General features: G+C 37.6%; 6 protein-coding genes and 2 non-coding genes across 8 annotated transcripts; 2 read left to right on the top strand and 6 right to left on the bottom strand.

The window, feature by feature from the left end:
* Positions 1-180: 180 nt before the first annotated feature.
* Positions 181-252, bottom strand: KQ657_001080. The gene has a single exon. It is a non-coding gene; the product is annotated as a tRNA-Val (tRNA).
* Positions 253-513: 261 nt separating this feature from the next.
* On the bottom strand, positions 514-2,160 carry HEM14 (oxygen-dependent protoporphyrinogen oxidase; the record flags this gene model as incomplete). Its single annotated transcript, XM_043191889.1, has 1 exon — positions 514-2,160. One exon carries the CDS (start codon positions 2,158-2,160, stop codon positions 514-516), a length of 1,647 nt encoding a protein of 548 aa, XP_043048521.1.
* Positions 2,161-2,435: 275 nt separating this feature from the next.
* KQ657_001078 (uncharacterized protein) lies at positions 2,436-3,167 on the bottom strand (the record flags this gene model as incomplete). The annotated part of the gene is made up of 1 exon (XM_043191888.1): positions 2,436-3,167. One exon carries the CDS (start codon positions 3,165-3,167, stop codon positions 2,436-2,438), a length of 732 nt encoding a protein of 243 aa, XP_043048520.1.
* Positions 3,168-3,336: 169 nt separating this feature from the next.
* On the bottom strand, positions 3,337-7,252 carry ECM21 (Ecm21p; the record flags this gene model as incomplete). Its single annotated transcript, XM_043191887.1, has 2 exons — positions 3,337-6,816; positions 7,244-7,252. 2 exons carry the CDS (start codon positions 7,250-7,252, stop codon positions 3,337-3,339), a joined length of 3,489 nt encoding a protein of 1,162 aa, XP_043048519.1.
* Positions 7,253-8,179: 927 nt separating this feature from the next.
* Positions 8,180-10,213, bottom strand: KIP4 (Kip4p; the record flags this gene model as incomplete). The annotated part of the gene is made up of 1 exon (XM_043191886.1): positions 8,180-10,213. A coding segment is annotated over one exon (2,034 nt), but the record flags the coding sequence as incomplete, so codon positions are not given.
* Positions 10,214-13,191: 2,978 nt separating this feature from the next.
* On the top strand, positions 13,192-16,083 carry RPN2 (proteasome regulatory particle base subunit; the record flags this gene model as incomplete). The annotated part of the gene is made up of 1 exon (XM_043191885.1): positions 13,192-16,083. The coding sequence occupies one exon, from the start codon at positions 13,192-13,194 to the stop codon at positions 16,081-16,083; it is 2,892 nt and encodes a 963-aa protein (XP_043048517.1).
* A 123-nt stretch (positions 16,084-16,206) lies between these two features.
* On the bottom strand, positions 16,207-16,289 carry KQ657_001074. The gene has a single exon. It is a non-coding gene; the product is annotated as a tRNA-Leu (tRNA).
* Positions 16,290-19,229: 2,940 nt separating this feature from the next.
* Positions 19,230-20,555, top strand: KQ657_001073 (uncharacterized protein; the record flags this gene model as incomplete). The annotated part of the gene is made up of 1 exon (XM_043191884.1): positions 19,230-20,555. The coding sequence occupies one exon, from the start codon at positions 19,230-19,232 to the stop codon at positions 20,553-20,555; it is 1,326 nt and encodes a 441-aa protein (XP_043048516.1).
* Between the last annotated feature and the right edge of the window lie 231 nt (positions 20,556-20,786).

Here is a 20,786-nt window from a genome sequence, read left to right as displayed (position 1 = left end):
AGTATTGGGTATTGATATGTAATGTTACTGGTCTAATTTGTGGTCCATTTTAAATTAGTAAAAAGGGTTTTTATTGAACCTCTCTCGGTAGCCTCGTCTAAAAAGTACGTAAATCTGAACGAAATCATAATGTGAGTGGGGCAAAAGGGGTACAATAATAACCAGGGAATAAAAAAGAATTGATTCCATCGAGGATCGAACTCGAGACCTTCTCTGGGTGAGAGAGACGTCATACCGCTAGACCATGGAACCGCTTCTGAATATTGAACAGATAGAGATTTTAGGAATGTTGAGGAGCTTTATATTTAGGATTATTCCAAAGTTGTTACATTTAGAACATGATATCGTTGTTATAAAGTACTAAGTGTTTTCCCACGATTATATGGTATATTTCAAAGAAAGTGTAAATATAATGGACCACGACTTTTGATTATTAAGAAGCGAAATAATTTACAAAAAGATTCATCATTACATAAGAATTACTTCTACACCATCAAGCTTATAGCCATGCACTTAATTTCCATCTTTAATGCCAGAAATTGAATATGCATCTTCAAATGCATTGAAAACACAATCTGGTACACCCACCTGTTTAGCAAATGCCATTCCTCCTAATGAGAACTTCCCTCCACTAACTTCATTTAACCACTTGATTGCATTGGTCTTCTTCTCTTCATAACCAACATTATACTGGGGAATGCAATCTTGTTGTAAGGCGTACGAGATAACAATATCTGAATCATTAATGGGAGTACTCAATTTTTCACCTGGTTTCAATATTATCAATCGATGCTCTGAAAGGTCTATGCCTAAATATCTCGTCAATGATTCCCTCACTAACCGTAATCTAATATTTTCAGAAGGAATCTCTCTATTATAATGTGGCCCACCAAACATAAATGTTATTTTATTATATGAGTCTAGGGGTTGTGCTGTCTCTGTCTCTTCTAAAGATTCTCTCTCAAACAACTGGACGCTATTTTGCTCGATATCCGAATCATTGATAGTTCCTAATAGCATTTCGGGAGTCTTGGTACTACGAGGAACCAAGAACCCAAACCCGTGTTTGTTGATCAACTTCGCTGACTTGGAGTAAGCATTCACAAGGAAAATCGTGGCATAATCTAAATTGAAAGTATCTTTATTTCTTCCAATTAAGTTTGCCAACGTGTTGCTGTTGATTGTTGAGCGAATATGATCAAATTTCTTTGGCACCCCTTCTTTGGAAGTTGTAATGGTCAAGTTCTTAGGATCGATGGCCGTTATGTCTGTCCCATATTCTATAGTGGTGGTAGTCGTATTCTTATTCACCCCTTCTGATTCCAAATATGACGCTATAGCTGTGGGTAGTACCTGTAGACCATCCTTTAACTTTAGCATGGAGAATGAACTCAATTGCGACTTCAAGGAGTTCAAGCCTGCTTCAGGTGCAATTGACTCCTCATATTGACGTAACACTGTGGTTTCGGGATCAACAGATTCAGATTCAGCTTGAGAACGAGATTTGAACCAGCCTCTAACTAAAGATCCATGGTCGTCTTCAAACTTAACTAATTGGGGGAAAATTGATCGAATACTTAACTTGGAAGGATCACCAGAATACACCCCATAAATAATGGCACTTAACATGTTATCTATCAATCGAGCGTTCCCAAATCTTCGTTTAAAAAATGATTCTATGGATTCATCCGTAATTTGGTCCTTCTTTGTAGTCGATTTCTGAAATGGTTCACGTAGTATGCTCAATGGTACGCCCTTTAAAATACCTGTTTCCAAGAATTTTAGGGTAGATAATGCAGAATCGGGGGTCTGGACCAATTGACCGTCGTATAGTAAATATTTCTTGTTGACTGTAGAACTCTTGGGGATCACTTGGATCTGATTACTTAAACCTAAACGACGTAGAATATCTACTATTAGCAAAGTACCCGAACGAACTCCTCGAAGGGTTCTAGGTCCCTTTTCAAAGTAGCCACCAGCTTTTGGCTGAGGTTCAGTACAGATCCAACCTCCTGCTCTGTTACTTTTCTCGTAGATGGTGATGTTAACATCAGGTCGAAGTTTACTAAGGAAATACGCAAACGAGAGTCCAGATACTCCACCACCTACCACTGCCACTTTAGCATTCATCCGTAGACTTGTTAGGGACGACGCAGTCATTTGTCTATAGTAAGAAAATGTATATGTAAAAATCTAGCAGTAATATTTAAGTATAGTATTAGAATTACCGTATACGATCCTATGGGCTGTTAATTTCTGAAATATCACGTGACTAAAACCGTTTATAGTATTATGCAATCAGAAGGCATATGGCGCATTATATGACTTACATTATATCTTTTATTTAGTGAAAATGTCGTTCTATAACAGATACCCCTATACACTTATACTAACATTCTATTAGATTCTGTCTGTGTACCTATGGGTCTTGGGCGCTACTTCTTTGCATACGAAAGAAGCGCATCGTTCCCAAACTCTTGCTGTATCATTCCCTCTATTGTTTCCAAACAAGCAGTAGCCATTGCCTCTATTTCGAACTCAATAAATGCTAACCTCCGAACACCAACGTACCGCACGTTTGTGAACCCATTGCTACTTTCGAATATCTTGCAAATCGTATCTTTAGTATGTTGAGATGAGATGCCCTGTAACAAAAGCACATTATGTGGGGGTAACAGTTTCCATTCTGTCACGTTTAACGTTCCCTGGGCCTTCACAGGGGTAGTAGGTGCTATTGGAGTCTCCGAATGGTTGGTACTCTTCATATGTTGTTTCTTAGCAGCAATAGCAAAAGCTGCTGCAGCTGCATTGGCTCTCTTCTTTCTGAGTCGTCTTCGTTCTTGAATCTTATCCATCTCACCGTTCAATCTAAGTATTTTATCAGATGTACTGTGGGCATAAGATACTTTAATAGGATTCCTGAATAATCTGAAATCTTGAAACCGCTCTATTGCCGCTTTGGACTCTTCTTTCTTACTGTAAGTGACAAATACTTGTCCGCGTCGTTTTAGACTACTGTTGGCTTCGATGCTTATAATTGTTCCACATTGGCCAAATACCCTACGAATCGTCAGTTTCAACTTCGATATGGGCACCTTCTCTTCTAACCTATTGATATAAATGGTTTCTATTGGCATTCTTTCCTTTATTATACGGTTCGATGACATTGAAGAGCGAACATGGGCTTGTGGTTTTACGTTATGATCCGTCTGTCGCACTTTAAAAATCAAGTCGTGGTAATTTACAGAACTCGGGGTAAATTACAGCACTTATAAGTATATCCTAGTACTTCACATTAATTCATATATACGCATTGGATTGCGGCCATTAAATAATTCAAACAGCATGGTATATGTCCTGCTCTTGTTTCAAAGAAATTTGATCGGTGAGAGACTCTATAATGCTCTTGATGTTATCAGTGCTGTAATTATCAAGTAAAGGAAGCAGCAGTGTATAATCATGGTCAATCATATCTTTCTCATCACCAGTATTATCATCACCAGAGGGAACTACTTTTTTCTCTGAAGTATTGGAATCTGTTGGAACGACAGGTGGAGAAGGGCTTAGTGATGGACCATTCTTATTTCCATCTTCAGTTATCAGAAATGACAGAATAGTGTCATTATTAGTCATTGGACTATCAGTAGATTGCGTAGTTTGGTCAGTGTATGAATCGTTGTCACCGTTAGTCTCATTTGCATCTTTTTTGGGTTCTTTAGGTACATTTATGTCCTCCTCGAATTCTAAAGGTACCAGAACACCCTTAGTAGAATCTCCCAGGTAATTCTCCAAAGATGATTTCATATTGTCTACAATCAATGTACAGTTTGCTTGACATTCCGGATGTTCAGTAATTGACTTCGACGTTCGTTCATCGCAATTGCTTGTCATCTTGTTGGATTTCTGACCAAATGAGCATGCTAAAGAATCTCTTATATTTGGTTGGGTGCTTGAATTAATTTCCGACTCGCTCAAGTTCAAATCAGGCGGCAACTCTGATGTCACGAGTTCATTCATATCCAGGTAAGCAGGAGCAGGTCCAAGCGGCATTTCTGTTGAAGAGGGAAGTGATATACTTGGGATTCGACTCAAAGGGTCTTCAGACACAGAAAACGTACGCATAATAGGAGTGGTTTTCAGAGATATAGCCTCTTCAAATGAAGGTAACCTATCAGTGTACGAGTTTATAGTACCATCGTCATTGACATTCAAAGCTTTAATGGTGACTCCCTGTCCAGAGTAATCAGGTGTACGGAAAATATTGCTTGAGTCATTCAAAGTGCTAGGGGTTGCAATCTCGTCGTATTTTGGCAATTGGGTCGACGTATCATCACATTTAGCACTAAGGAGGATAAGAGGTGTATCAACGACAACCTCGTAATGATGCATTTTATATCCATCCTTTGGATCAGGCTTACTTATACGAAAACAAACTTGCAACCGATGGTTAATTTGAATATGACGATAATTCGAATCGGGGTATAAGGCCTTAGAAAGAAGGGTGTATCCATCTTTCAAGTTGTTGCGTATTATCAGTTCTTCATTTCCAAATAAAGAGACAGTATCAACTTTTAATTCAACAGAGTCATCTTGTATTCCATCGTGTGCAATGCTTGTTTCCAAAGCACCAATGTAAGGAGACGAAGGTGAATTGGAAATAGGATCAACAATACTTGCCTTACGGGAAACAATACGGTTAGGTGTTTTTGGCTCCAGAACAGATGAAGTTAAAACAAGCTTATCAAGTTTCGTTGTTAAGAACGGTAATGCCACATTTATATCCAATGGAGTAGCAATATATTTCGAATTAACAGCAGTGGGGTCCTCCAACTCGTAACAACTAAATAATAGATTATTATCAGGGCATTTGATAACCTCTTCCTTGTATGGGTCCACTAAATTATTGTTGTATTTGTTCTTTGTCTTCAATTCACATAATGGGATGACTCGTTCTCTTTTACGAGAGTTATCACCCGGGAATCTTAAATTGAAAGGGTCTTCCAGGTCATAATCGTACTCCTTAGCCAAATCCTTGGAGACATATGTAATTCTCTCCAATACATTAAACTTGATTCGCTTGATTATGACATCCTTTACAAGAGGGACCAACTTAACATTGATGACATGCTCACAGCCCAAACTGACATATTTCTTGGGGAATGTGATTATATAATGGAGGGATTCATTCCATACACGGTTAACATAAATTGGTTTGTCTGCCACCGAATCACCCACTGAAGGAGGTGTTCTTATCATTGGAACATTGTATTGAGCATAGATGGAGCTCTTTCTGTTAAACTTTTCACTAACTTTCTGCATATTGACATTCATAAAATGGTTTAAATACCCGTTAATGGAATTGATCGTAGGTGGGATGTTGAAGGGGATCAAAATGGGTAAAATAAACAAATAAAGACCAGCTTTATACGTAGTATTATCCTCATTTTGATTATGATTGTGATTATGATTTTCCTTCTCGTTATGAAGCCCATCAACATAATCATGAATGTCTTTAATGAATTCAAGTGGAAAATGGTGGCTCGAACTAGTGGACTGATTGTGAGATGAGCCTGATGTTTTTCCTGAAGCTTTATTTGTACTATTGCCCGATGAACAATCTGGTGAAACCTTCAATTGGTACTCACGTGTTCTCCATGCCAATTCTTCTGGTGATAATTGCTTGCATTTGCTGTCATTTGTATTTGAAGTACTAATAAAATAGTCTGCAGCATTCAAGTTGGGGAAACACCACTCCATATTCCCAATATTAAACTTCTCTCGGTTGAAATTACGATTGAATGAATCCCCCAGTGGCCAACTAACATTTGTTTGAGAAGATAGCGAGATATTAATTTCCTTCAAATGACATTCGTCCTTTTCAAGTTCTATGACGACTGCAAATGTGTGTGGGATATGGTTTGCTGATTCAATCTTTGTGGAAAGAAAGTTGGGTGCCTGAAACAGTTTCAATTGTTGTTTAAGATGTTTAGGAACATTATCAGTGTCAGGAGGAGGATCGTGTTGTGATTTACCACCAGTGGACGACGCTATCTCGTCGCTATCTTCTTCGGACGAAGAGGTGGGTGAACGAGAGTTTTCTTCAGCACGATACCGACTTTGATCTATATATCCATCGATAGGAATTCCCATCCCGCTATCGAAATCATCATAGGTGGAGGAGGCGTGGAGAGCAGGAGGTAGATATATCACATCATTGGAATTAGCAATATGAATTTTAAAGTTCTTAGCAACAGATCCATTGAGATTGTTGTTTGTTGTTCTTAACGGAATTGGAGAATGAACACCTAGATCCAGAAGCAATGCGTTAAGTTTCTTTTGAACCACCATATTGGACTCGTGACGGGCTAATTCCTTACTCGATTTCCGATTACTTGTTCTTAAAATCCTTGGATTGGAGTTGCTTCTTGAACGAGATCGGGAACTTAGATATCCACCTGATGTACTAAGCGGGTTGTTGACTCCTAACAGCGACAAACTTTGTGCTCTCATTCGTCTTGAAGTAGTAGAAGCGGAGGGAGATGATCCGTTTCGAGGCTCCAATGGAGGTTCAACAATAACAACAGGGGGTGGTGACAGAATAGAACTTTCCAGACCTCTATGTGGTGAATAAGCGGGCGATTCCCCTCTATAGGAAGTAAATATGCCTCCCAGTAAATCTTGCGACGGCCGTGGAGATGAAGAAGCTGAAGATATCGTTTTCGCCGAAGGTTCGCTTGCACGTCGACCTTTGACTTTATTTTTAATCCGATCAAAGGCAAAACTTTTCGAATGCATTTTGCGGTTTTCAAGCCAATACTATGAAAGATATTTCTATATATTTAAGCTTTGGACAAAATAATTAGAGCGTAGCAAGAATAATGTACGTTCGACTTCACACTAGGATAATAAGGCGAACGGACAAATCAACAAGCATATACTGTCAAAAAAGTATGCTTTGATAGATCGATCTAACTATGAGATCCGAAAAATAGCTATAATGTAAACAGAAACAAGTAAAGAAAAGGATATATACAAAGATGCAACTCTAATACTTGGTTATTTGTTAGTGAGTTTTTGTGGGAGGTGATTGATTTTAATATTATTATATTGGTAGCGCGGTTTCTTAAGGGGGTTTTGTGCCCACTTTTGTTACAGTGAATGCTTATCTCGTTATTAGCTATTCTTTTTAAGCCCAATATTTGGCCGACACAATTTCATACACCTATGGTTGACATCAACTTACATATGTCATGACTATCTCAAAATGATACCGTAGTACGAACAAATATATGCAAATACATAATTTGTATCCGTTTAACGGGGGTTGTCGTCCAGCAGTAACCATAGCTAAGCACCGTTTCACTCCTCCCCACTTCTTTCGCCAGCCTTGTATAATTTGCACTCACCGTTAATGGATCTCACGGGTGATTCTGTACGACAGAACATGTGATGCGCAAATAATTATGGGGAACCACGACAACCCTGCACACAATAGAGCATTTCATAATTAATGTCATTACTATTAATTACATTACATTGTAAAATAATATACCGCTATTTATGCTGTTGTCTTGTATATAGTATTGTATGCATTAGCTAGTTGACCATACTTTGTTACAATTCGGGCATTTTCACACGGTCATCCTTTTGGTCTGATTTCTCGATCTTTTCCACGTAAGACAAGAATTCTTGTGTGTTGCTTCCAAGCCATGTGTCCTTTTCCATACATATATCTCAAAAAAAAACGTGATATACACTGCACAGAATCCCTGACGTTGAAACTATGCTTGATTCCGACTCCGCTTTTTTACTTTTATTCTCTTGTCTTGGAAGAATTCCTCAAGAACTTTCTATCTTGGCAGCAACGCTATTTTGTTCAAATCATATAAAAAAAACAGACATCGATGACAACAACCTCCGTTATGTTAAGAAGGTCTTCAACGTGTAAAGAAGTATGTTGGTTATGATTATGATAATAAACAATCACGTGTGCGCTACCGAAACTTTCAAACGGCTGAGAATCATGGTTATCTCTCCACATTTCGCTTTGTAACATATTACCATGTCAATTCCCCCGCTATCCTTCAGTTAAGACAATGCAAATGACTACGGTTGATAATAAAATAAGAACTCACCCCTCAGCATAACTATTGGCCTTTAATAATATCCCACATTTCACTTACTCGCTGAAACTAGGCCCGATTCCATCTTCTGATAACAGCAGAGACCGTTGCAGACTGAGTGACCCTCGACTGCCACCCCCACGTAAAGGTTTGACGATCCGTAAATTCAACCCCATTTTGGGCAGAAACCCGTGATGTACTTGTGTTGGCAGATTGAGAAATTGCTCCACTGTTCTATGTTCACATACTTCAATGCATTCCGATAATGCATCCCTCTCTGACCGTTGGGTGTCACGTGCTGCCGTATTTGAAACTTTCAAATCTTCTGTAGTAGGCAGATCTTCTACATTAACTTTATCTTTCATATCGGCCAATTTAGCTTCAAAATTGCGTGTCTCTCGATATGCTGCAACCTGTTGCTCATTCAACATCATCTTCAAGCGGTTAATTCTAGCATCTCGATATTCTAAATGTCTTTCACTTGCAATTAAATGTTTACGAAGATTAACATTGATTGTTTCAACATCTGTTAGCTTAGTATGGAGTCGCTGAAGAGTTTGCTCGAGCTGAAATAACTTCAGCTCTTCTTCATGAGCAGTAGTCAAATTTGCCATCTTCATTTCTAAAATTGTTGTTTCTAGTTGACGAATTTTAGCATCACGGCGTCCAAGTTCATTCTCATAGTTTTCTCGATCTCGAACTTTACCAACCGTGGGAGATGACATTGGTATAGGAATTCGTGATTGGCGATTGGTATTAAGCTTAGACCCTGATCCAAGAGAACTATTCATATTTTCCCCACTAGTTTGGATGGATTTCTTAGGTGTAATAGGGATATCAACATCTCTTGATCCTTTGGTTAACTCCAATTCGGCTTCAAGTCGATGAATTTGTTTCTGGTTCTGTTCTATCACCCTTTCAAGGTGTTCCACTTTGATCTTTAATGCATGATGACTTAATTCCGTATTGATTTGTGCATGATTCTTGATCGATTTTGCTCGAGAACCAAATCTAAGTGTAGACAACGTTTCCTGTTCATTATATCGTGTTGGAGCGCAGTTTATAATCAAGGAAGTTCGACTATTCCCTCCCAAGGATTCTTGAAGAATTCGAGTCAATTTGGAATCTCTATAAGGTATATGGGTTGACTTGCCATCTGTTAAGGCGTTAATAACGTTTCCTAATGCACTGAGTGATTGATTAATTCGCTTTGTTTCTTCTATAGTTAACCCATGCAGCAGAGCACCTGTCTTTCCTATTTTCTCCAGACCAGCTAAATCAACAAGAAACAATTGCAGTCGTTTCAACTCCCCAGTAGATGTATCCTTTTGAGAAAGATGTATTTGGAATATAGCATGTGAACGAGATGATTCTTCATTCATTAATGTGGATGCCACGGCTCTATTTCGTGATCCTGTTGACAACACCATCTGCATTTCCTCAGCACTTGAAACAAATGCATTACTGATTCCCTTCAAATGTACACCTTCAACTTTATCTTCATGAATAGTGATCTTTGGCGTAACATTATATTTTGTTTGAGACAGTTGGGAGCTTGCAATAAGCAAATCACGTATTTCTTCCAAATATATTTCGTAATAGGATATGCTCACTTGAAACTCTATGTTGGAGCTGGCACTATTGATCTTTTGGAAAACTTGATTACTTACCCGCGGTATAATTCCATCATTTGCATTTTCTCCATCGGCAATCCCAGTTAGAGGACCCATCATGGTGTAACTTTTTCCCAGTCCTGTTTGACCATATACAATCACCGTACCATTGTAACCATTAAAGAAGTCCTCTAAGGGCCCTTTAAGACAATAGTTATAAATATCTGACTGTGTAGCTCCAGGACCAAATACTTGATCATAAGAATAAACATGGGACGGAAACTGCAACGACAGACCTAAACTCACTGTTCTACTATCAACAACTGTTGCAATCACGTCATCATTGTGTTCCCTTTCCAAAACAGCTGGTCGTATACGGCATACCACTTTGACCATTTCTGCGCCGTCTTTCTCCTCCTTCACCTCACAAGGACTGCTAACCGAAAAGGGAGTAGCAGCCATAGTGTTATCAAGTAGCTTTAAACTAAAGAATAACAGATAAGAATGAATCTACAAATCGATAACCTTTTGATTCATGTCTGTTTGATCTATATGGTAGCGCGCATTATTTCGTATATACATGGTCTATTTTCTTCATCTATGTGACCACGAGCGAGATATTATTCTACTATGTTAATCCCTACAATATTGTAAATGGCATATTTATATAAATAGGCTATCTTCTTAATTTGCTCTGGAATGTAGTATGATACTTTTCATTTTAACGATATCCCCCCCTTTTCTTGTTGTTAATAGACGATCCCTGGCAAAACCACGCTATTCCCATAATATGTACAATGAGATGCCCTAAATTGGCCATGGCACTGTGCCCGACCACCCATAACTGAGATTTTGCATTTGCTACGTAGATTTCTATTTCAAAATTTTAATGAACCAATTGATAGCCATCTCATCCTATTAATACTCCCCTGATCAATTGTCATGTACAATTGGCAATGATCAGTTAAACCAAATGGTTGCACGATCTTTTCGAAATTGTTGCTGGCTTCACGGCTGAGCAACCAGGAAGTACCAGGTGTAAGTAGTCGTGGCAGATCGTATTATGCGTCATTAGTGCTATTGTGTACAATCGCATCTGTAGGAAACATCGCGTACGTAGGAGATAATAAAGCCACAGGCACGATGGTTAGTTCACTCCAAAGCCCGTACAATGAACGTGAAGTGACTTTTATGCTCCTTTGGTTATAATTATGGTAGCGCTGTTCATTTTTTTTACTCATAGACGACGGCAAGTCCCCATAGCCAGCCCGAGTCAGAAAGTGACTCGGGATCGAATGCAAAGAGTAACCCCTTTTGTTAGCTAAGATTTAAATACTACATGGGATATAAAAGGTTCAATTCCTTTACCGGAAGCCAATTTATTGCAACCTCTACGTTCTTGACACCAATTATGCTTACTTTGGCCACATAGTGTGTCACCTACCGCCGATTATTAGCGCAAATTACAGGACACGACACAATTAGTCACCATTGAAAATTTTTTCAGCGATACTTGGGCTTTCTCTATACTGGGTGACTATTAAGTAAGTATGGGACCATGTCACATGATAGACTGAAAAATTCCATACAAAATAAATTCGGCACTACATATAAATTACATATATATATATATTCATATCTCTACTTATGCTGTATAGTATATAGTATAGAATTTCTTTACACAAATATTACTCTACAGTGTCTTCTACTATACATTAGCGAAGATGGCTTCACCTCAACAGATTGCGCAAACATTCCAAAGGGCCATGAGCATTTCTGGCTCCCCTAATGCTGTTTCTACTTCCCCCACTCAATCATCATATCTTACCCTGTATTCCCAAAACAAGAAGGCCTTGAAGCCTTTCTCCACTGGTGATATCAAAATCTTGTTGTTGGAAAATGTGAATACCACTGCTATTGACATTTTCAACCAACAAGGTTATCAAGTTGAGTTCTACAAGTCATCATTACCTGAAGATGAATTGATTGAAAAGATTGGCCAAGTCCATGCTATTGGTATTAGATCAAAGACCAAATTGACTGAAAAGGTTTTAAGAGCCGCTAAGAATTTGGTTGTTATTGGTTGTTTCTGTATCGGCACTAACCAAGTTGATTTGGAATTTGCCGCTAAATCAGGTATTGCTGTTTTCAACTCTCCATTCTCTAATTCTCGTTCTGTTGCTGAATTGGTCATTGCTGAAATCATTACCTTGTCAAGACAATTGGGTGATAGATCAATTGAACTACACACTGGTACCTGGAATAAGGTTAGTGCCAAATGTTGGGAAATCAGAGGTAAAACATTGGGTATTGTCGGTTACGGTCATATTGGTTCTCAATTATCTGTTTTGGCTGAATCAATGGGTATGAACGTAGTCTACTACGATGTCAACATGATCATGTCATTGGGTAACTCAAAGCAAGTTGACTCTTTGAATGAATTATTGAGAGTTGCTGACTTTGTTACCTTACATGTCCCTGAAACTCCTGAAACCAAGAATTTGTTGAGTGCTCCTCAATTCGCTGCTATGAAGGATGGTGCTTACGTTATTAACGCTTCTAGAGGTACTGTTGTCGATATCCCAGCTTTAGTTCAAGCCATGAAGGCTGGAAAGATCGGTGGTGCTGCTATCGATGTATTCCCCCATGAACCAGCTAAGAACGGTGAGGACTTGTTCAATGATAATTTGAACTCATGGGCTAGTGAATTGTGTTCTTTAAGAAACGTTATCTTAACCCCACATATTGGTGGTTCTACCGAAGAAGCTCAATCTGCCATTGGTGTTGAAGTCAGTACAGCGTTGACCAAGTACATTAACGAAGGTGCTTCTACTGGTGCCGTTAACTTCCCAGAAGTCTCTTTGAGAGCTTTGGACTTGGACCAAGAAAACACTGTCAGAGTCCTCTATATCCATCAAAACGTTCCAGGTGTCTTGAAGACCGTCAACAACATTTTGTCCAATCACAACATTGAAAAGCAATTCACGGATTCCAGAGGTGATGTTGCTTACTTAATGGCTGATATCAGCGATGTCGATCATGCTGATATCAAGTCTATCTACGAACAATTGGAACAAACTCCTTATCGTATTGCCACCAGATTGTTGTACTAGATTTGTTCGTGGTTTTCATAAATGTCCCCCATTTTTTGAGGACAATTTCGTTTCTTGTTTTTAGATATCAGATATTAACTTAATTTAATATAATAATTGGACTATTAGTTTATGCTTTACAGTAACTGTTTATATACCTTATGTTTCAAATATGTGTCCGGGTAACTTTAAAGTTTTGGTAGCGCGTTAGCTTTTTCTTCTTGGTCGAGCGATCGTTGAAATCTAATAGAACAGTGGCAACAGTAAGACAAATCCAACACTTAGATACTCATAGGAATTGGCATTGACATTTTGTAGATTGAAGTGTCATATTTCTAACTAGAGATTCACAAGTGATAAATCATGGCGTTAGTATCCGCAGCCCCCATTCTTGCGCTACTCGGAGAATCCGACACAAGTTTAAAAGAATATGCGTTGACGACGTTGAATGAAGTTGTGGATCAATTATGGTCTGAAATAGCTAACAATATAACTGAATTAGAAGAGCTTTATGAAGACGATTCTTTTGAAAAAAGACAGTTGGCTGCTTTGATTATTTCTAAAGTTTATTATAACTTGGGTGATTATGATGCATCTGTTAAATATTCGCTTTCTGCTGGAGATGAATTCAATGTTGATGAGCAATCCCAGTTTGTTGAGACCATTGTATCTCGTTGTATTAGCTGGTATACATCGTTATCTCAGGCACGGTTCTTGGAAGGTACTGGAGACATTGACCCGCAACTAACTTCTATTTTCGAGAAGATGTTGCAGAGATGTATTATAGGCGGTGAATTGAAATTGGGATTGGGTATTGCTTTGGAAAGTTATCGTTTGGAATTGATCAAGTCAATCTTAGCTGAACAGGTTGAAAAAAATGAAGAACAAGCGGTCAATCTCATCAATTACGTGTTACAGGCCACTAATTCTGTTGTCTCAGATACCACCTTTAGAACTCATGTTTTGAACGCTTTAATTGAACTCTTGTTGCAATTGAAAAGTAATATTGACTATTTTACTATTTTTAAGATTATTATTCAATTGAATGATTCAAAATGGGCAACAAAGATCTTCAAGGAATTGTTATCCGAAAAGGAAAAGTTAATTGTTTTTCAAAGTGGATTTGATTTGGTCAACACTGCCTCTCAAGAATTACTCATCAATGTTATAGAAGAGTTGAAAAATGATCAAGGTGAAGATGAAACTGAATATGTCCAAATAAAATCAAAGTTGTTACATATTTTAAGCGGTGTTCCTACCCGTGACTTGGAGATCACCTTTTTACATGACCATAACAACACCGATATTTCCATTTTAAATAAAACAAAGAACTTACTAGATGGGAAGTTATCTCTTCATCATTCAGCAGTTACATTCATGAACGCTTTCATGCACGCTGGTACAACTGATGATTCGTTTTTCAGAAAGAATTTGGAATGGTTAGGTAAAGCTACAAATTGGTCCAAGTTCTCAGCTACTGCAGCCTTAGGTGTGATTCACATGGGCAATTTGAGTCAAGGGCGCAACGTGTTGAAACCTTACTTACCTGGATCATCCTCAGGTTCAACATACACAAAAGGTGGGTCGCTTTTCGCTTTAGGGTTGATTTATACTGGACATGGTAATGAAATTAATGATTATTTGAGACTGTTCATTGATGACCATGGTAACTCTGCTGGTAATAATGATACTGATGTCATGTTACACGGAGCATGTTTGGGTGCTGGTGTGTCAGGTATGGGATCTAATAATAACGAGCTTTACAGAGCATTGAAGGTTGTTCTATACTCAGATTCGGCTATTTCAGGTCAAGCCGCAGCATTAGCCATCGGGTTAGTGAAGTTAGGCTCTGGTGATGAAGAAGCCATTGACGAATTATTCAACTATGCTCGAGAAACTCAACATGAAAACATTATAAGAGGGTTAGCTATTGCTATCGCTTTCTTGAGTTATGGAAGACAAGAAAAAGCAGACGGTATTATTTCAAAGTTGTTAGACCAAGAGAATAGTATTTTGAGGTATGGTGGTGCGTTTGCTGTTGCTATGGCATATGCTGGTACCGGTAGAAATAGTGCAATCAAGAGATTATTACATTGCGCTGTGTCTGACCCATCTGACAATGTTAGAAGAGCCTCAGTGTTAGGTTTGGGTTTTATTTTAATCAGAGATCCTAATTCCGTGCCACAAATTGTCGACTTGTTGTCTCAGTCACATAACCCTCATGTACGTTACGGTGCTGCGATGGCGTTGGGTATCTCATCAGCTGGTAGATGTTTACCAGCAGCACTTAAGATTTTGGAACCTTTGACCAAAGATGCTGTTGATTTTGTTAGACAAGGTGCTCTTGTTGCCACTTCTATGATCTTGATTCAACAGAATGACGTTACCTATCCAAAGTTGAAGGATTTTACCTCTAAATATGCAAACACCATTAAAAACAAACATGAGGATGGCTTGGCAAAGTTTGGTGCAACCTTAGCCCTGGGTATTATTGAGGCCAGTGGTAGAAATGTTACAATCAATTTAGAACACACACAAACAAATACTTTGAATACAAAGGCTATTGTTGGGTTGGCATTGTTCTGTCAATCATGGTACTGGTACCCATTGGTTCACTTTTTGTCACTCTCTTTCACACCAACTTCTATAATTGGCATAAGGGGATCTGACTTGAGAATACCAAAGTTTGATATTTTGTGTCATACTAAACCTGAGCTTTTTGAATATCCACCCAAAGTGGAAGAATCTAAGGAAAAGCAACCAGATAAAATTACAACTGCTGTTTTATCGACAACTGCTAAGGCAAAGGCTAGAGCAAAGAAGAAGTCTGCTAAAGACGGGAAAATGGATATTGATGAAGAGCCAAAGCCAGCTGCAAAGTCTGAGAATGAAACAAAGTTGAAGGAAGGTGAAAAGGAATCGGATAATGATAAAGAGAAAAAGGAGAAGGAGAAGGAAGAAGCTGCAAAGAGTGATGAGCCTTTAAAAATTCGCTATTCAAAGACTCCATTTTCACTTAGTAACATGTCTAGAGTTCTTCCTGCGCAATCTAACTTTATTGCTTTTGCTAAGGATTCAAGGTTTTCTCCAGTTAGAAAGTTAAGAGGTCATACAGGTATTATCATTTTGAAGGATAACGAGCCAACACAAAAGTGTGAGTTTATCAAGACTGTAAGACAACTGAATATCAATGAGGCACCATTACCTGAGCCATTCTATTTAGAAGGTGATGACTTGAAGATTGATGAGGATTAGAATTATATAACTTCTTATTACAGTCTATTTTCTTTTACTTTAATACTAATATACATGAGAATTTATACTGCAGACGATTGGATGGTATCCAAAAAAAACCACTAAGGACCTTTCAAAAAATAATGAAGGGTGCGAGGTTCGAACTCGCGCGGACACCGTCCAACAGAACTTAAGTCTGCCGCCTTAGACCACTCGGCCAACCCTCCTATTCATGCTTTAGTCTAACCTCCCTGTGCCTATGAATAAAATTGATGTAAACGTAATTATTTTGCCTAAGCCCTTTAATACTTAACCCGTAGTACAAGGCGGTGCTATGTGTTGTGACATATACATTTTAAGAGGTGAATCTCATTCAAGTAGTATTTTCTGGGCTTTATGGTAGTTCCATAATTTTTGGCAGTTTCCTTTAAAATATATCAGATCTTTCATAAAATATTCATGATTGCTTTAGCGGTTAATTACGAACAATGTCAAGTCTCACTACTTTTCAATTTAAAGCCATTGAAATTTCCTACCTTTTGTTATTTGTTCTAACAAGAGTTATGATGCTTCATAGTTAAGAAGATTGAAATCTAAATTTTAGAAGGTGTATAACTTTAACGATATAATTTTTTTTTAAATGCAGATTCTTCAACAATAGATACATGGTAATAATACTTAATTGTGAAAATTAGATCTGTCCGTGCTCAATTAAATAAATAATTTAGGATACAAGAGCCCCGCACACCAAACAATAAATGTGAATATTTAGTGTTGCAGATAGCATAGTCCATAAACATCAAAACAATACAAAAGAAAGGGATCTTTGCTATTGAAAAGTGAACAAAAGCCATACCATTCAACATTGGAAATGCCTGAGTGTTGCAGAAATGCGGAGATCAATCATGAAGCTATAAATAAATTGTTACAGAGGTAAAAGCTGTGACAAGATCATGTATGGTTGCTGTGAAAAGGATAAGAAATGGCATCTGCTGTTACATATGTTATCCTTGTGTAAACCTCATCAAATGCGAGATTTTGTAGTATTTGATGGTGTACGTAAAAGCTATTTTTAACTATTGGCTGTCGTATTTCTTACGCGTGAACGACTTTTATTTACGGAGCTTTTAGTGCAACAAAAAGCTCCACAAAATTGCTGCAAAAGAATAGGCTAAGTAGGCTGAGGTTGACATCCACTACGGAGTGTATGAGCAGGGGAACAAAGAATCATGAAAAACGACCCGCCTAACTGGATTATTACAATAATAGAAGTTACATCATGAGCGCACTAATTAAGTCGTTGTTGAATTTCTCACGTTATATATCAAATACTTCGTCGTAAGGAATCATAGGATTGAGAATATAAACTCTATCAAAATAAGAGTTGGAGTAAAAAATCTCTTCAAAAATAAGTACATTTCGCCAATTTACAGCAGTTCTGTTTATTATGAGCCATGAATGAGCGACTTCTGGATTGGTTGAAAGGAATAAATGCAAGGAAATAAATAATGAATAAATATGTTTTTGTTTTTTTGTTTTTATTGTTAATAATTTAACCGCCTTTATCTTATATGCTAATACAGCACGTATATTGTATCACCGTCTCTAATACATAGCTCTTTAACCGACATGTGAAACATTTGATAAGCCGATGCTCCTCTAGACACTCTATCTTTGCTAATATATACAGATCGGGGATCTTTACATGGGAGCTTCAGAAGTATCTTCCGCAATGGTTCTTCCATGTAATCATCCCAATATGCCTTCACTTTAATTGCACCTAATTTGGTTTGAAACTTAATGGTTAGCATCATATGAATGTGAGTAAAGATTCAATAGATTAGAATTAACACCTCTAACCAGGTGGTAATATGTCATTAATCAACTGTAACAACTTCTATATATTCTTTTCAAGACTAATTGCTAATTTATATACCGTTGCCGATGGCGAAAACGACATAGGTTGAAGAGGTTCCTGAAGCTAATTTTGGTATTTCACAAAAGCAAGTGAACTCCTTCGTAAATTTTTAGCGAACAAATTTACGGGACCAAGATTTAACACATAAAAGGTGGTTAACGTTAGCGCAATGGAAAGGAATTGAAGGAAAAAAGAAAGTATTATACGAAGCGTAAGGTATAATTTTGCCAATGTATCAAACTAGAGTGCATTACAGTAACACCACTAGGTATGCTTTGCTCAAATGGGATTTGAAAGTTCCGTGCCATCGATGCTTTAGTTTTGTACAACCATACGATCCGCAGAAAGGCAAGTGTCATTATAAAAGCTACCGTGATAGCGACTCCTGTCATTTAATTATTTTCATGATTTGATTGAAGTACACCAAAATGACCTCGTGATCATAAAACCTTTTCATCAATTTAACTCCTAATTCAGATAGATAATATCAAGCTAATAATAAATCCCCTATTTCATACCAGTTTCTTGAGAAGAGAGAAGACTTGAAGTGAACTAATCTTCTTAGTAGTGCATCAACCGTATTTAATGAAGGAAAAATGACCTTCCAGGGAGTTGAGTCAACGCAGGGCCAATTGAGAACATAACGAGTTCGTTTAATATTACTATTGTACATAACCAGCAGACTGCATGATTAACGATGTCCAATGATGAAGATGACTTTATGTCCGAGGAGTCATATGAGTTTGAATTCGAGGATGATGATGACGACGTCGACGCGCATTCTCACCATCTGCAAGAACAAGGAACAGATCACAGTGTTGTACGTATTAGGAAAACAGGTGGCAATTTAATTCAAACTCAACAACATACTAACAATGTCAATTAATTACAGGAGAATAGATACTATAACGCGAAGGCGTTGAAGGATGACTCAGACGTAGACGCACTCCGCGAGTTCGGGATAATTGTGAAGGAATATCCAACGGAGTATGAGTGGATGTTCAAGGCACTAAAGCAAATCATAAAAATAAACTTCAAGTTAAGTAATTATGATGAATGTTTACGTTATTTACGACAGCTAATATTGGTTACTCCACATATCAAGCATAATTATGCTGATGAGTCTTTGACAAGAATGGTGAACAATTATTCTGTTTGCCGTAGTAGTGAATTTGTCCACGAGTTTTACAACACACTCCTCAAGAGCTTTGAGGCGTCTTCAAATAATAATAGGTTGTGGTTAAAGATTATGATAAGTAAGCTCAGTCTCTATCTCGATAATCACCAATACGAGAATGTGCCTTCTTTAATAAAGATCATAAAGGAAAAACTCAATAATTTTGATTCAGAGTTCAAAGGTTTAAAACTTACATATCTACCAGAAGTCTGTGCTTATGAAATTGAGTATTTATCTCAACAGAGACCGCTTAACATCAATCGCTTACGACAGCTTCATCGTGAAAGTCTTCGTGTCTCAACAGTCTTGACCCATCCACGTATTTTAGGAATTATAAAGGAATGTGGTGGAAGACTCAAATTTTATCGGGATAACTTTGAAAAGGCCAGATTGGACTTTTATGAAGCTTTCAAATGTTACGATGAAGTTGGTTCACAACTGAAGAACCAAATACTAAAGTATGTTATTCTATGCAGCATCGTGACAGACCACGAAGCCAATCCCTTTGAATCACAAGAGACCCAAGCATATACTCAGTTATCGGATTATGAAAACTTGGTTGCACTTTATGATGCGTATGAATGTTTAAATTTGAGGAGATTGCAGGAAGTCATTAATGATTTTAAGCTTAGTTCTGATCCGTTAGCTAGTGACGATATCTTTTTGAAATCTACTGCCTTAATTCTTGATAACTTAAAATCAAAGATCTTAGTTCGTATTCTTAGCTCCTTCAAGTCAATAAGCTTTGATACTTTAACTAGACTTCTTGAAATTGAATTGAATGATTTAGATAAGCGAATCACTCATTTAGTAAGTGAAGGGGTTATATTTGATATTATGGTAGATTATGTGAGTAAGGTTATTTTCACAGGGGTCACCTCAAACAATATAGTTACAGTTGACGCATCAAGCGTTCTTACTAATACTAAGATTTTGGATGGCTTGAAGTGGTTTGAGTTTTCTGATTTCGTTAAGTCTATGAATCCTAAAAGTACAGAAATGGTCACTTCGACATTATCATGTATTGTTTACACGTTTAGCGATAGTGGTATTTCTGAGCAACTTGAAGAATGGTTGCGTGTAATAGTTACTGGTATACCTACCAAACGAAGAAATGGTTTAAGTCAAAAAGACCAAGTGTTGTATGAATTGGCTGTTGATTCCGCCAATAATAGAAAGGACGATAATAATAATAATAATAATAATAATAATAATAATATAGAAGGTCAAAACTCATCTAGAGCTTTAAAGAATACCAATGCAGGCATTTTGGGATCTGCTCTCACAATGGATGATGATGAAGAAGAAGATCCAGATCAAAACGAGGATACTATCAGTCCAGATAAAGCAATTAGAGAATGGTGCAACGCGTTGAACGATATTCGTAGAGGCTTTTGACTACCATGAGGATTACATGATATTTTTTGAAACCTCGAAGGAATAATAGAAAGAGTACAGGGACAAGAGCATTTGCATCTTGACATCTCACTTATGTTATAGACTAGCTGAAACATTTAGCAGAAGACTCAATAATACTGAAATGAATTATTATGTCATTCTTGCTTTTCGAATAATTAGAGTCTTTTCGTGCTAATACTCAAAAGCGATTTATGTACTTCAAGTAATCAT

Source organism: Scheffersomyces spartinae (assembly GCF_019049425.1).
Source record: "Scheffersomyces spartinae strain ARV_011 chromosome Unknown scaffold_14, whole genome shotgun sequence".
Lineage (NCBI taxonomy): Eukaryota > Fungi > Ascomycota > Pichiomycetes > Serinales > Debaryomycetaceae > Lizanozyma > Lizanozyma spartinae.
The sequence above is the reverse complement of the archived record's forward strand: the minus strand, read 5'-3'. Positions and strand labels throughout refer to the sequence as shown.